The following is a 13,544-nucleotide window of genomic DNA, read 5'->3' on the forward strand; positions in this document are numbered from 1 at the left end:
GTGTCTGCACGGGTGCAAAGAAACTTCCAATGCTTGTTCATCTCTGCAATAAGAATCCTCTTCTCCTCCTCAAGTCTCCTTACTGCCATCACTATGTCGAACGCCTTCCTCTTTGTCCTTAGATCTACAGAGTCTGGATTACATTGATGAAACATAAGTCGGCTGTATTTAAGATCAGTATTTAAAGATTTTCTGGGGTTACAATCGAGGCATGACAGATTTTGTGCCACTATGTGACTATTTCACATAGTCAACACAATTGTGTACATACCACCGTGTGTAAGCTGCCATGCCCAAATAATCTGGTCAGATAGAATGGTGTCCAAGGTCAGTTTTTCTGCATTAGGAACCAAGGTGTTATACATTTCCACTACAGAATTTACATTTATTTTTCCTCCCTGATCTTTCGCCGGATCCGGGCACGTCCTATGCATCCGTCACTATCTTTATAAAGACGCTGGGACCTCCTCTTAACACTTGCCACCAGCTCCTCAATTCGGCTGGCAACAGCAGCAACATCAGCATCATTTGGGGATGTTGTTGCTGAGAGGAAGAAATGAAGAGATAAGAAATATGATTCTTGATTCCATGAAAAAATATTATTTCTGGTGTATGAGCAAAATAAAGCCTCAACAATCTTTTCATATTTCTCTGTAACTGAGGCTACACTTGTAGCTAAGGTTCAGTATAGTTAGGTTAGTTAGGTTCTTTATTGTCCACATCTTTTCCACACGTCATCAGCAATCAGAGTATGTGCTCTTTGACTACGATTACAATGAGCCTCTTTGGAATTGCAGCCAAGCTTAGTCAGAAGTGATACATCAAGCACCATATCAAACAGTATAAAACATTATATTCTACCTTCTGGCCACTCATTATATCAATGATCCAGCTCTCCAGTTGATTGTCTGTGATGTCCATTTCCGTTTTCACGGCCTCCAGGTTATGCAACTGGCATTGCAGGGCTATTGTGGCCTTCAAACACAAATGACAATGAGGCTACAACTTTGACTATTGTTGATATGGATTGTAAAGTACCTTCACTATTAGAAAACCACATACAACACTGATTAAATATACAGTATATTCATATATATATGTGGACTATCAATATATGTGGTGTGAACTTTTAATATTTTATATCAAGACACTGAAAAATACAATTGACAGTACACATGCAACCATCCGTATATTTAATTGTATTGAAGAATATCTGGGCAAGTCTTCCCTATATTTTTAATATATGCCACTTTATTTTACAATATCGCTATGCATGTTGCATAAGGGAAAACTGGAGTCTTTACCTTCCGATATCGGCGGGCAAGGGTGGAAGCCAAGTTGTCAAACTTTTGTTGGTTTCAGCGCATGGCCATGACCGTCAGCATGTCTATGTGTCTTGCAAATAAAATAGGATGATGGTATTGTAATCGATCCATCCATTTGTGTTGAATATTCTGAGCTTTATATTTTCAGAATCAAAGTGGCTCACCATTGTCATCAGGATCAAAATGTACTGTTTACCTTACCTGCTTTTGACATGTGCTTTGCGGTAACAGCAATCCTCGAGAGGAAGGCGTTGCACTGCTCCACCTCTTCCCCAAGAGTCGAACCAGCCCCCTCCTGATATGCTCCACTCCATTTTACCTTTAAAAAAGACAAGAAAAAACAAAACCTAAGTGGCAACAACCTTATGCTGGTTTTTTTAGGGAAAGAAAATGTCATGGACAATCATTTTTTCTTGCCTCACATTTGAAATCATGAGCTTTGGCATGAAAAACAGAGAGAAATGGCCTCATGGTGAGGAGATCCTGAAGCTCAGGGCATTTCTCTGTCACTCTCCGGAGGTAAGGCCAGTACTTGCATGCCAGATCCATAGCGAAAAATGTCACTGGCTTACAGGCCATTTGCTTTTGGAAGTACAGGGGGTAGGCAAAAATCTCCACCCTGAACATATTGAGGGCACGAAGGAGAACCCCATGACCACATACAGCGAGTTCCAGACCCTCCTCGTCTGTTTTTCCTGAGGACTTCTGAGACGTTTCACGTGCCGCTGACCACTGCCCTCCACAGACACCTCTTCCAGAGACCTAAAACATGGAAGATAGTTAACAGTCCAAACTTGTTCGAACAAAGTCCTCTCTAGGACGTGGTGTTTTATAGGTAAATATAGTGAAGTTGTGCAAGTTTACATGACTGGTTGAGGTATGGACATAATCCACGAGTCTTGCGACATCATCATCATTCGCGATGAACACGCCATCAAAGATGGCTTGTTCCTCCGATCTAAATAAGAGAGATCCATATCACACTGTCGTTTTTTGAGAAAATTAAAGGCTTTTAAGTGCGCCTTTAGTGCGGAAAATACGGTAACTTTAAATATTCATTTAAAAATTCATATGATGCACACACAGGATTTGTAAGTACCTTGCTGCACTCTTGAATCTGTAGTGCTTGAGGTTTCCATCAATGGATACTGCAAGCATGTCTGGGCTGCACGCTGGGCAGTCAAAGTGGTCCTCCTGGCATAATTTGTCCAATTCGAATCGGACAGCCTCCCACTCTAAGAAGCTTTTGCGGAAGCTGTCTGCTGTGATGTTTCCGCTCTATTTCAAAGAAGAGAAATGCTCTAAATGGATACATTTCTTGATGTTTGTACTAATTTCGTAACCACTCTTTAGAATACATATCAAAGGAAATAAACAATGAGTAAACTTCACTCATACACTCTACACTGGTGTATTTGGGAGAACTGGCCATTAAACATGCAGGATATACAGGATACAAAGAGGGCTACAACAGCTTCCATATTGTTTAGAAGTAAGCCTGTGCAATGTTTGGCCCATTAATCCAAGGGAACACTTCTGGGATCAGGAAATGATATTGGGGAGAAGATGTCAAAGTCTGTAGCCAATGGAGTTGAAGTTGAGATCTTCAGAATGACCTGTTTTTTCAGAAATGTCTCAGTGCAAACTGCATGACTGATGAGAGAACATGAGTTTATGGTTGTTTACAAAGGGTCTAAATTTAACACAACTTTTTTCCTAAACAGTGCAAATGTTCATGTGTACTATCATTATCATCATGCCCTCATAGTATTATTTCTTGAGTTACGCAATTATTACCACAAATACTTACAAGGCCAAAGCCAACAGTGCGTTGATCCAGCATTCTAAGAAATGCTTGGCTAGACATCCCTGGAGCTGGCATCTTCAGCTCTTCAAAAGAAAAAAGGATATCTGTCACATACACAGTTGAATAGTGAGAAGTGGCAGACCAGTAGTCATTACGGATCAGGTCATCCACTCCAGGACTCCAAGTGGCTTTACATGCCTTGCATCTAATCTGAGGCAATCTGAGATCATATTGCCCTGGAAAAAGAAGGAAATATATACTCAAAGTTAATTCTGACAGACGCAAACTGTGTCATTCTGACAACTGATATGGGAACCTTTGACTAAGCATGGATCAGGAGGACAATAATACAAACATTTTGTAAGGCACTATATTGGAAGTCACACATTTGTCAGGCAAATTAACTATCCCCATTCAAACAAAGCTTAATTGTTTTCCTCCACATAGGTGGGCCCAGCCAATCTAATCAACATACAACCTATTGACACCTCTGGATTTCCAGCCATGATAAAGAGCATTTTTGGCACAAAGTAACATGTATGAATGTAACATTCATGAGTCGTATATGTGCTTAATTCCCTTACAAAAATTAACCATGTATTTTTTTTGTAGAAACTATGTGTTTTTTTGTAGTAACCATGGTTTAACTATGGTTTTTGTAGTAAAATCATAGCAACTACAAATGAACCATGGTTTTAGTAATAAAGCAATTTTTTTTAAATTCACTCTCAGAAAAAAAAAGGTACACGATGGTAGAAATAGTCTTCCTCAAAGAACAGTTTTGTACCTTTTCAATAATAGTGCCTACTCGGTTTCTATCGTAACCTCAGTTCCCTGAGAGTAGGGAACGAGTATTGCGTAGCTATTCGCAGTGGGGAAACTCCTTTTCCTCGATTTACTGAAGCCTATAAATGTAAAACACATTTTGCAGCTGCACAGCGAGTGTCTGGCTCACTCGTTGGCTGTGCTGCGGTAACTGCACATCCAAGGGGCGAGGCCTTAACCTATATTAGTCCCCCGAAAAGTGCCATTATAGCAGGTTTAAATGACTGAAGCGACAACTTGCCAGATTACTATAGTGCGGCTGGCGACGCAATACTCATTCCCTACTCTCAGGGAACTAAGGTTACGGTAGTAACCGAGTAGCAAACTTTATAAATGTGGAAGGCGAGGACCAGCCGGCCGCATCACAAATATCCTGATTGGGAAAATCAGAGGACCAAGCCCAAGACATGGCCATGCCTCTAGTTAGGGCTGTATTCAAGACCACCTTTGTCGAGTCCAAGACAAGTCCAAGACCAGGACTAGTCGAGTCCAAGTCAAGACCGAGTCCAAAGAGCTTCGAGTCCAAGACAAGACCGAGTCCAAAAAGGTTTGAGTCCGAGTCAAGACCGAGTCCAGGACAGGAAATAAATGTCTTATGCATGACATTATCAAGACAATCATTTTGGGTTATTATTTGTTGATCTAAAAGCAAAAACAGTGTCACAACACCCAGGTTTTTTAAGTATAGACATTCCCCTTGATATCATATAATCTTCTAATCTAAAGAAAAAGAATGATGACCTAACCCTACATATTTTCTATTCTTATTTTGCAAATCCAAATTGGCGGAGAGCAATGTCGAAACGGAGATCACCACTCCTGACAATTTGAGAAGCGATGTGTGGAAGGTGTTTGGATTTCAAACCATAAATGGGAAAATCACAAATAAAGAAGTGGCAATCTGCAGAATATGCAAAGTACGAATGAAATATCACTCTACAACTAGCAACCTGAGGTCACACCTGACAACGTTACACCCTGACAGGCGATCAGTGCTTTCCATCACCACTGACAACGCGGCTAATTATATCAATGCTGTCGAGAGGCACCTGCAGGCCGTCAATGTCCCGTGCATGGCACACACCATTAACCTGGCTGTGAGTATAAGGCTGGCAGTGCGAGCTATAGAAACTCCAATCAGCAGACTGAAGGCCACAGCAATGCATTTTAACAAATCCACTACCGACAGCTACTTTTGGAATCCAAGCAGAAGCTGCTTGGTCTTAAGCCTGCGAAGCTAATTAACGACTGCGCTACCCGATGGAACAGCACTTACGACATGGTGTGTCGGGCAACCGAGCAACAAGCTTCGGTAGCAGCGGTCATCATGGAGAAGAAACTTGGTCATCTCGAGTTGACTACCAGCGAGCGGACCCTTATGGAGCAGGTGAGTAACAAAAATGATGTAGGCCTACGTACTGTGTGTATGCATAACCAGGTGATATTGATTGACCAATTAATAGGCTAGATGTTTCATTAATAATACCCTACAGAAGAGGGAATAGCAGCATATGCATAACTGCGTTACGTTGAGCTGCTAGCCATAAAGTTATTCTAATTATGTTTGTGTGTATTTTCGTAGGTGAGAGCAGTGCTTAAGCCATTCAAAGTGGCCACTGAGGCGTTATCCACCGACCAATTTCCAACAGCATCAGCTGTTCTCCCCCTGAAGTATGTACTTTTGTCACATCTTCAGCCATCCACCGGTGATCCGGCAGCACTCAATGAAATGAAAACGAAGATAAAGACGGACCCCTACAATCGATACAGTCGAGACAAAGATGCCTTCAAGCTGCTTAATACGGCTAGCTACCTTGACCCGCGTTTCCATCGGCTAATTCATTTGGAACGAGACCAACGGCAGGAGGTACGACAGAAAATAAAAGGTGAGATAAGTCAGCTGCCAGTGTTTGCGGAGCGAGCAGCCTTGGCTACGGGGATAACGCGCCAGGAGAAAATAGCTCTCAGTGCTATGGGGGACCTTATTGGTGATGTTTACCGCCAAGGAGCAGACGCATCAGAAAGTCCCTTAGATATAGGAGCCGTGCTAGAGCAAGAAATGTTGATCTACGAAAGTGAGACCCCACTACCCCCCGATACCAACCCATTATCATGGTGGAAGACGTCACAGTCAAATTACCCCTCCAGTGGTTTAACCTCAATTTTATGAAGCGATACAAGTGCTTTGTTTTGGGCAAAAACCCCAAACATAATTTACCTCTATATTCACAAAATAATATTATCTGCACATTCACAGAACAACTTCCGGTCTTGAGTCAACACAATACGCATGCGTTGTAGTGCTCCCCCTACTGGGAATCTATGATTCCTAAATAAAGTGCTAAATTGTTTTTTTTTTGCAAAAACAAACAAAGCACCCGCATCGCTTCATAAAATTGGTTAAACCACTGGAGTCACATGGATTACTTCAATGATGTCTTTCCTATTGTTTTGTGCCTTGAATGTGTTAGTTGCATTGCTCCCAATGGAGGGACTAAAAGCACTCAGAATTCCATTAAAAATATCTTATTTTGTGTTACGAAGGTGAACCGAAGTGGGAGAGGGAGTGCGCAGTGATTGGCTGGTGTGAGAGCCTGGCAGATCTATAACCAATTCAAATTGAATTTGAATCTAAAATCTTGTTCCGTGTTGTTAATATATTTTGACATCCACACAGAATTGTCTATCCCATGCACAGATCTTAAGCATTACATTTAATGACTTTGGACAACTTGTGAATGGCAAAAATATAATTTCTAATTATCATCTTCTTTAATACAGACAAGAGAGAGTGTGTAACCATCAGCGGTTTGCCAGGTAAATAGTGAAGTCATAGTGACTTATCACAGTAGAAAACCTTTTTTTTTTATGTTCCTGCAAGTTTATGTCAGATTAGTGACAACTAATTGGCATCAATTCACATGTACTTGTTTTGCAGAGAAGAGTTATTTCCGTTTAGGGCAGCAAAAATACTGCTCGGCCAACCTAAATCTGGGTGCGTCTGTTTTACCTCTGTTTTAATCTAATGTTACTTTAGATGAGTGTATGTGGGAAACCGACATGGCCAATCCAAAGCTATTTGGTTAGGAATAAAGTTGGTTAATTTATATCTGTAATAGTGGCCATAGATCTGCCTGAAGCAAACGTTACTTTAAATTAAGTGTATACAAATTCAAGGGGGCTATATAAAAGTATTTTTGATTGTGTAAAGGTGAATCCGACCGTCTAAGATATTAGCCAATTACCTCTGTTTGGTGACCGAAACTGGCGAGATTGCGATCATGAGATCGGAAGACGCGAGGACCTCTGAGTGACATAGCTTCCTAATCTTAGCGGGTAAAACATAATTAAAGAGTTAAAAAAGAATAATCAAACATTCGCTCACTTTTAATGATGCCCAGATATCATTAAAACCTTTTTCATTAATGGAGTCAGATGAATAACGAGTTAATACATATGAGGAAATGTATTCCATTTAATCTTCTTGTGTTGCGTAAAAGGAAAGACCGTAACGCGCAGAGACCTTCACCTGTATTATTGGAAGACCGCCATTGGACCGATAGTCGGGCTTTCACATGGCTACTCGATGTGCAACTGACCAATAACAGTTGAGTATTCCAGCAAGCCGTGTGTTAATGTGGTGTGTATTCTTCTCACTTTAGGTCCTGCGTCCATTTGGGCTGAAAGACCGAACCAAACCAAAGCCGGACTGTAACCTACTGGCCTACATGACAGACTCAAACTGACACCTACTGGCATGGATGCTGCATCACCTAGAATTTAAAGTGTGGAGGTGACTCCATGTCTCCATCTCTTGTGAGTGGATATCATTTAAAACATTCTTAAAAGAACTGCTCATTTCTTCTGAATTTATAGTATTTATTGTTCTTGTTAAGTAATATTGTTGTAATCCTGTTAATGTATGTACAGTATAAATTGCAAACATGCTTGTGTTGGGCAAGTGTTTACAGGTTATATACATTTTAGAGGTGTCACGATATGGGTTTGTGTCCTGTCATGTTCTTTGGTTCCCTGTCTTGTTCATTAGTTTTCCCAGGTGTTTCTGATTTTCCCACGCCCCCTTGTTATCCTGTTAGCTCGTTTGTCCCTGATTATTTAAGCCCTGTGTTCCTGCCCTGTCTTGGTGAGTTGTTGAATGTATGATAGATGTTAACGTTGGTTATTTCTGTATCCTTGAGTCCTGTTTCTGAGTCTTTGAATCCTGTTCCTGTCTAAGTTTGTTAATAAAGCCACACTGCGTCTGGATCCAGCCTCATCGCTATTTCTAAAGCACTACGTTACAGAACAACTCACCACGAAATGGATCCAGCAGTTGTCAGCAACCGGGCTCTGGGAGAATACCTGTCGACGCTATTGCAAGAGGGCCAGTCCGTCCAAAGGTACGCGAAGGATTTTCTGTCCATTTGCCATCTGGGAGCGCTAGATGAGATCCAGCTCATGGACCTGTTTTGGAACGGGCTGGATTATAAGATCGCTCGATGGATGCCGAGGGATTTTACTGAATGGACTCTTGACCGGTATATTGCTCAGGCTTGCTCCTTGGATGATCTCTTCTCGATTACGGGCTTGTTCTACTCGACACCTGCCGGGCTCTCGTCGCCTCTCGTAAGCCCAACCGAGGCCGCGCTTCACGTGAGCCTCGACGAGCATGCATTTCACGTGAGCCCCGACGAGCATGCATTTCACGTGAGCCCCGACGAGCCCGCACTTCTCGTCTGCCCCGCCGAGCCTGCGCCTCATGTGAGCCCTGCCGAATCCAGTGAGTCAAGTGCCGCCGAGTCAAGTGCCGCCGAGTCAAGTGCCGCCGAGCCAGGTGCCGCCGAGCCAAGTGAGTCAAGTGCCGCCGAGCCAAGTGAGTCAAGTGCCGCCGAGCCAAGTGAGTCAAGTGCCGCCGAGCCAAGTGAGTCAAGTGCCGCCGAGCTAAGTGCCACCGAGTCAAGTGAGTCAAGTCCCGAGTCAAGTGAGTCAAGTCCCGAGTCAAGTGAATCAAGTGCCGAGTCAAGTGAGTCAACTGCCGAGTCAAGTACCGCCGAATCAAGTGAGTCAAGTGCCGCCGAATCAAGTGAGTCAAGTGCCGCCGAGTCAAGTGAGTCGAGTGCCGCCGAGTCAAGTGAGTCAAGTGCCGCCGAGTCAAGTGAGTCGAGTGCCGCCGAGTCAAGTGAGTCGAGTGCCGCCGAGTCAAGTGAGTCGAGTTCCAAGTCAAGTGAGTCGAGTTCCAAGTCAAGTGAGTCGAGTTCCAAGTCAAGTGAGTCGAGTTCCAAGTCAAGTGAGTCGAGTTCCTAGTCAAGTGAGTCGAGTTCCAAGTCAAGTGAGTCGAGTTCCAAGTCAAGTGAGTCGAGTTCCAAGTCAAGTGAATCCAACCAAGTGAAAGTTTCAAGCCCAGTGAAGCGCCGTCGCAGGAGGAGGAGGACTCGTTTTGCTCGCCAGGCTCCGGAGGGCATTCCCAGATGCCTCGCCCTGCCGGCCCCGCCTCTGCGCCTCGCCCTGCCGGCCCCGCCTCTGCGCCTCGCCCTTCCTGCGCCCTTCAAGCTCCGGGAGGGCTTTCCTGAACCCGTGGATTTCCTCAAGTATTTTTTGGGGGGGGCCCAAGGGTCCGGTGAGGAGACCATGAGGGCTGCGCCGCCATGGTCGTCTGCAGGGGCTTCACCTCCATGGCCGCCATCACGTCCTGCTCCGCCCTGGCCTTCGCCTCGTCCGAACTGGGCCCTCATTAAATTATGGAATAATTGTTAAAAAATAAATAAAATAGGCATATTTGTGGAAAAAATATCTAATATTTGAGTTACATAAAAGCTTTTTATTTGTTTTCTTCCTAATTGTCCTTGAAATAGTGGTCAAGAACCCCCCCACCCCCAAAACAAAAATGGTTTGGCCACTGATCAAAATTTGATGTTGTCATTTGATTTGAAGTTCAATAGGATAACGTTACGCTCAAAATGTCCGGTCAGCACAAGTCCGGTGCTCAGAAAAGAAAAGAAAGGAGAAGAAGAGAAGAAGAAAATAGAGGCCTTTGAGATGTCCTAAACAAATATTTTAAAAAAGGTGGTGACTGTGAAGCTGGAACTAACGTTAGTAAAGTCAACGTAGAGCAAGGTAAGAAACAGCGCAGCCAACGTTTTTGAGTGTTGTCGAAGACCCGGTACTTCGGTACCAAGTCGGTACTATTTTTTTTTTAAACGTCACGCCACAGTACCAGGTTTTCTCAAACCCGGTACTTGATGCGCGTGCATGCCCGAAGCGCGTGCAGTTGCGTCCTCTTCATAAAAGTGCTGAGACATTGAGACCGGCGGTGCTGCTGATGTGGTAGCTGTAAATCCACTTGTTGATAAGAAAGGAGGAAAGAGCCACATATGGAAATATTTTGGATATTAGCTCATAATAGCGACGCGGCGCGCCCGTTTTGACAGGCGCGCCTAAGTTCATTGTTGCATAGCAACGACAGACGCCACGGGAGAGCACGCGCTCGTGGAAAGGAGAAAGCGGTGCGAACTGCGCTCTACATGATGACGAGGAAGTATTAGCAAAGAATTAATTGATTTCCAGCCCTTGCATTAGCTTTACTACTAGATATATAGCTACAGTTAGTGCAAAATGCAGCTGCTAGAGTTCTTACTAGATCAAGAAAATATGATCATATAACACCTATTTTATCATCTCTACACTGGTTACCTATTAAGTTACGTATCAATTACAAAGTATTCCTACTGACCTATAAAGCCCTAAAGGGTTTAGCTCCTGTGTATTTAACAGACCTTCTATCGCCATACAATCCATCGCGCTCTTTAAGATCACTAAATTCGAGGCTTCTGGTCATTCCTAGGATATCTAAGTCCACTAAAGGAGGGAGGGCGTTCTCGCATTTAGCTCCTAAACTCTGGAATAGCCTTCCTGATATTGTACGAGACTCAGACTCGCTGTCCCAGTTTAAAACTAGATTAAAGACGCATCTCTTTAACCAAGCATTCACTTAATGCTTAACCTTTGATACTACTGCTGAATCAGTTCGAATGCATTAACATTATGAACATCAGCTATGCTAATTATTTCCCATCTGCCTTTCTGCTGTTATCTCGGGACGCTAGTCCCGAGGTAAATAGCGTTCGTCAGCTCCAGTTTGTATCCGGCCTCTCACGGAGACTTCAGATGCCCCAACGCCTGTGAAGAGACGACTCGACGCCTGTGAAGAGACGACTCAAAGCCGGCGATATGTTATGCCATAAATTAATACTTGATTAACTAACTGTATTTTTCTATGTACATTTCCGAAATGCAATTTCTGTAAAGCTGCTTTGAGACAATGTGTATTGTGAAAAGCGCTATACAAATAAATTTGAATTGAATTGAATTGAATATTTATGGAGATGAGAAATAAAAAGCCGGCTGAAATGCGTCACTGTCATCATCGGTGAACAGATAATGGGCCGGATCCGAGTCTATTTTTGCTGCACTGCTCATGCTTAATTAAAAGTGAAAGCACACTTTTGATGGACAAAAAATAAATATGATTTCACACAAAAAGTGCCCAAAATGCACAGATTTTGCATGTCTGTGTTTTAACAAGAACTGTAGTAGGCTATGTCAGAAAAGAAAATGAAGTCATTTATAGAAAATGTACCCATTTAAACGTGTTTTTATTATTCAGTTTGGGTAAAAGTATATGGTGTTTTATAAAAATAAAAATAAATCGTGGGGGGTGGGGGTCCATCTAAGATTATCTTGTCCCGGGCCCAGGCAAGACTGTCAGCTGGCCTGGTTGTAACTAAATGGCTTAAATGTAATTCAAGATAATTTAGTAAAACTGCAGTTTTACTATAGTATTACTACAATATAACTGTAGTAAAACCATGGTACCAAAACCATGGTTTTTAAGAGCCATTGTTCGCACCAAAATACCATGGTTACTACAGTCGTAGTTAACTACAGTTTTACTATAGTATTACTACAATATAACTGTAGTAAAACCATGGTACCAAAACCATGGTTTTTAAGAGCCATTGTTCGCACCAAAATACCATGGTTACTACAGTCGTAGTTAACTACAGTTTTACTATAGTAAAACCATGGTTGATTTTCATAAGGGTTGTGACAGAAAGTGAGAGGGAGTATATACGAGGTGTGATCAGCAAATAGCTGTGGGTGAAATTCTGCAGCCACTTCTACAGAAGTGACCCCCACCCCACCCCACCCATAAAGTTCTTCTTACCATTCATTGTAACCACAACTATGGACTGTCCTGCGATGACACTGGACGATCCTCGTAGACAACCGCATATTGTCTCTGGCATCTCCAAATGTACAAGACGCTCTTGAAAAAAACAAAAACACATGGATGAGAATTAAAGAATAAAATATTTATTTACTGGCAACTATTTTTAAACCAGATGTACTTGATGGCTTCATCAACCTATCAGAAAACAGTATTTAGTTTTTCAGGTGATAACTGGAATTAACAAGTCTGAGAATGTGACTTTCAAAAACTACAGCTTACCACACTGGGTTAGAAACCTCTCCACAACACGAGTTGTGGCAGGCAACGGATGAAAAAATGCACGTGTCATTCAATCCCTGTTGTGGAACACTTGACCTCGGTGGACCCTGACATCACACTGGCCACAGAAGAATGGGTGTGGTCGGCAGTCACAACAACGGATAACGGCTGGACCGTTTCCACACTGTTGGCAGATCCGAGTTGCCGCATGTTGTCGAGCCACCATGGTGTTGACCAGTCGGGGTCTCTCTTTCTCCCATCACCCTGATATGAGGCTCTTTCGGGTCGACCAGTCTGTTGAGGCTTGAAGTGCCATTTCATCCTCATGTATGTCCTCACCCAGTGAGCGTTTAAGCTCTTGAAGGAAGGACTCTGTTGAAACAATGCACAATATTTAAATAACAGTAGTTTATTATAACAAAAGAGAATGGCATTAACAATGGTCATTTTATAATAAATGAACATACTGTTTCGAACCAGTGCAGTCAAAATAAAGAACACACCTGCAGTAACAGAAGGAAAGTCACTGGTCACTTACTCACTGGTTTCCGGAGCCCTGACATGAGAGACACCAGTCTTCCAACTCTGGCTGTGACTGGGACCTGCTGTATCAAAAAAGCTGTTGCTTTTTACACTCAATGACACAAACTTTACATGTTGCTAGGCACAGGTGTGTAATAATAACCTCAGATTTGTTCTAATTCAGACCCATAACCTTGTGATCATATTATATACCATTCCAAGATGTAAAGCTAGATCTGGAGATAAAGTCTACATTTTAATTAACATGAATTTAAAAAAAACGGACCTGCTTGTTTTCGGGATGATCTGGACCTGCCGTAAATAATGTTTCCATCACTGTCCCTCTTAAAGGATTAGTTCACCTCAAAATGATTTTTTTTAAATAATTCACCCCCTTCCAATGCCATCCAAGATATCCATGTCTTTCTTTCCTCATTGGAAGAGAAAACAAGTTTTTTGAGGAAAACATTTCTGGATTTTTCTTCGAATAATGGACTTCAATGGCAACCAGAGTGTTGAAGTCCAAATCAATACAGTTTCAAAGGTCTTTGAAGTG

At 42.6% G+C, this 13,544-nt stretch overlaps 1 protein-coding gene across 1 annotated transcript; it reads right to left on the reverse strand.

Annotated features, from left to right (window-relative positions):
• Nucleotides 1-1,522: 1,522 nt before the first annotated feature.
• Nucleotides 1,523-13,115, reverse strand: LOC143745577 (uncharacterized). The gene is made up of 8 exons (XM_077237698.1): nt 13,005-13,115; nt 12,467-12,838; nt 12,182-12,283; nt 3,136-3,368; nt 2,425-2,603; nt 2,190-2,283; nt 1,748-2,087; nt 1,523-1,644 (listed from the first exon to the last, which is right to left on the reverse strand). Exons 2-8 carry the CDS (start codon nt 12,534-12,536, stop codon nt 1,523-1,525), a joined length of 1,140 nt encoding a protein of 379 aa, XP_077093813.1. The 5' UTR covers nt 12,537-12,838; nt 13,005-13,115.
• Between the last annotated feature and the right edge of the window lie 429 nt (nt 13,116-13,544).

Source organism: Siphateles boraxobius, unplaced genomic scaffold (genome assembly GCF_051911475.1).
Source record: "Siphateles boraxobius isolate OS27281-9 unplaced genomic scaffold, OSU_SipBor_1 207, whole genome shotgun sequence".
Taxonomy (NCBI): domain Eukaryota; kingdom Metazoa; phylum Chordata; class Actinopteri; order Cypriniformes; family Leuciscidae; genus Siphateles; species Siphateles boraxobius.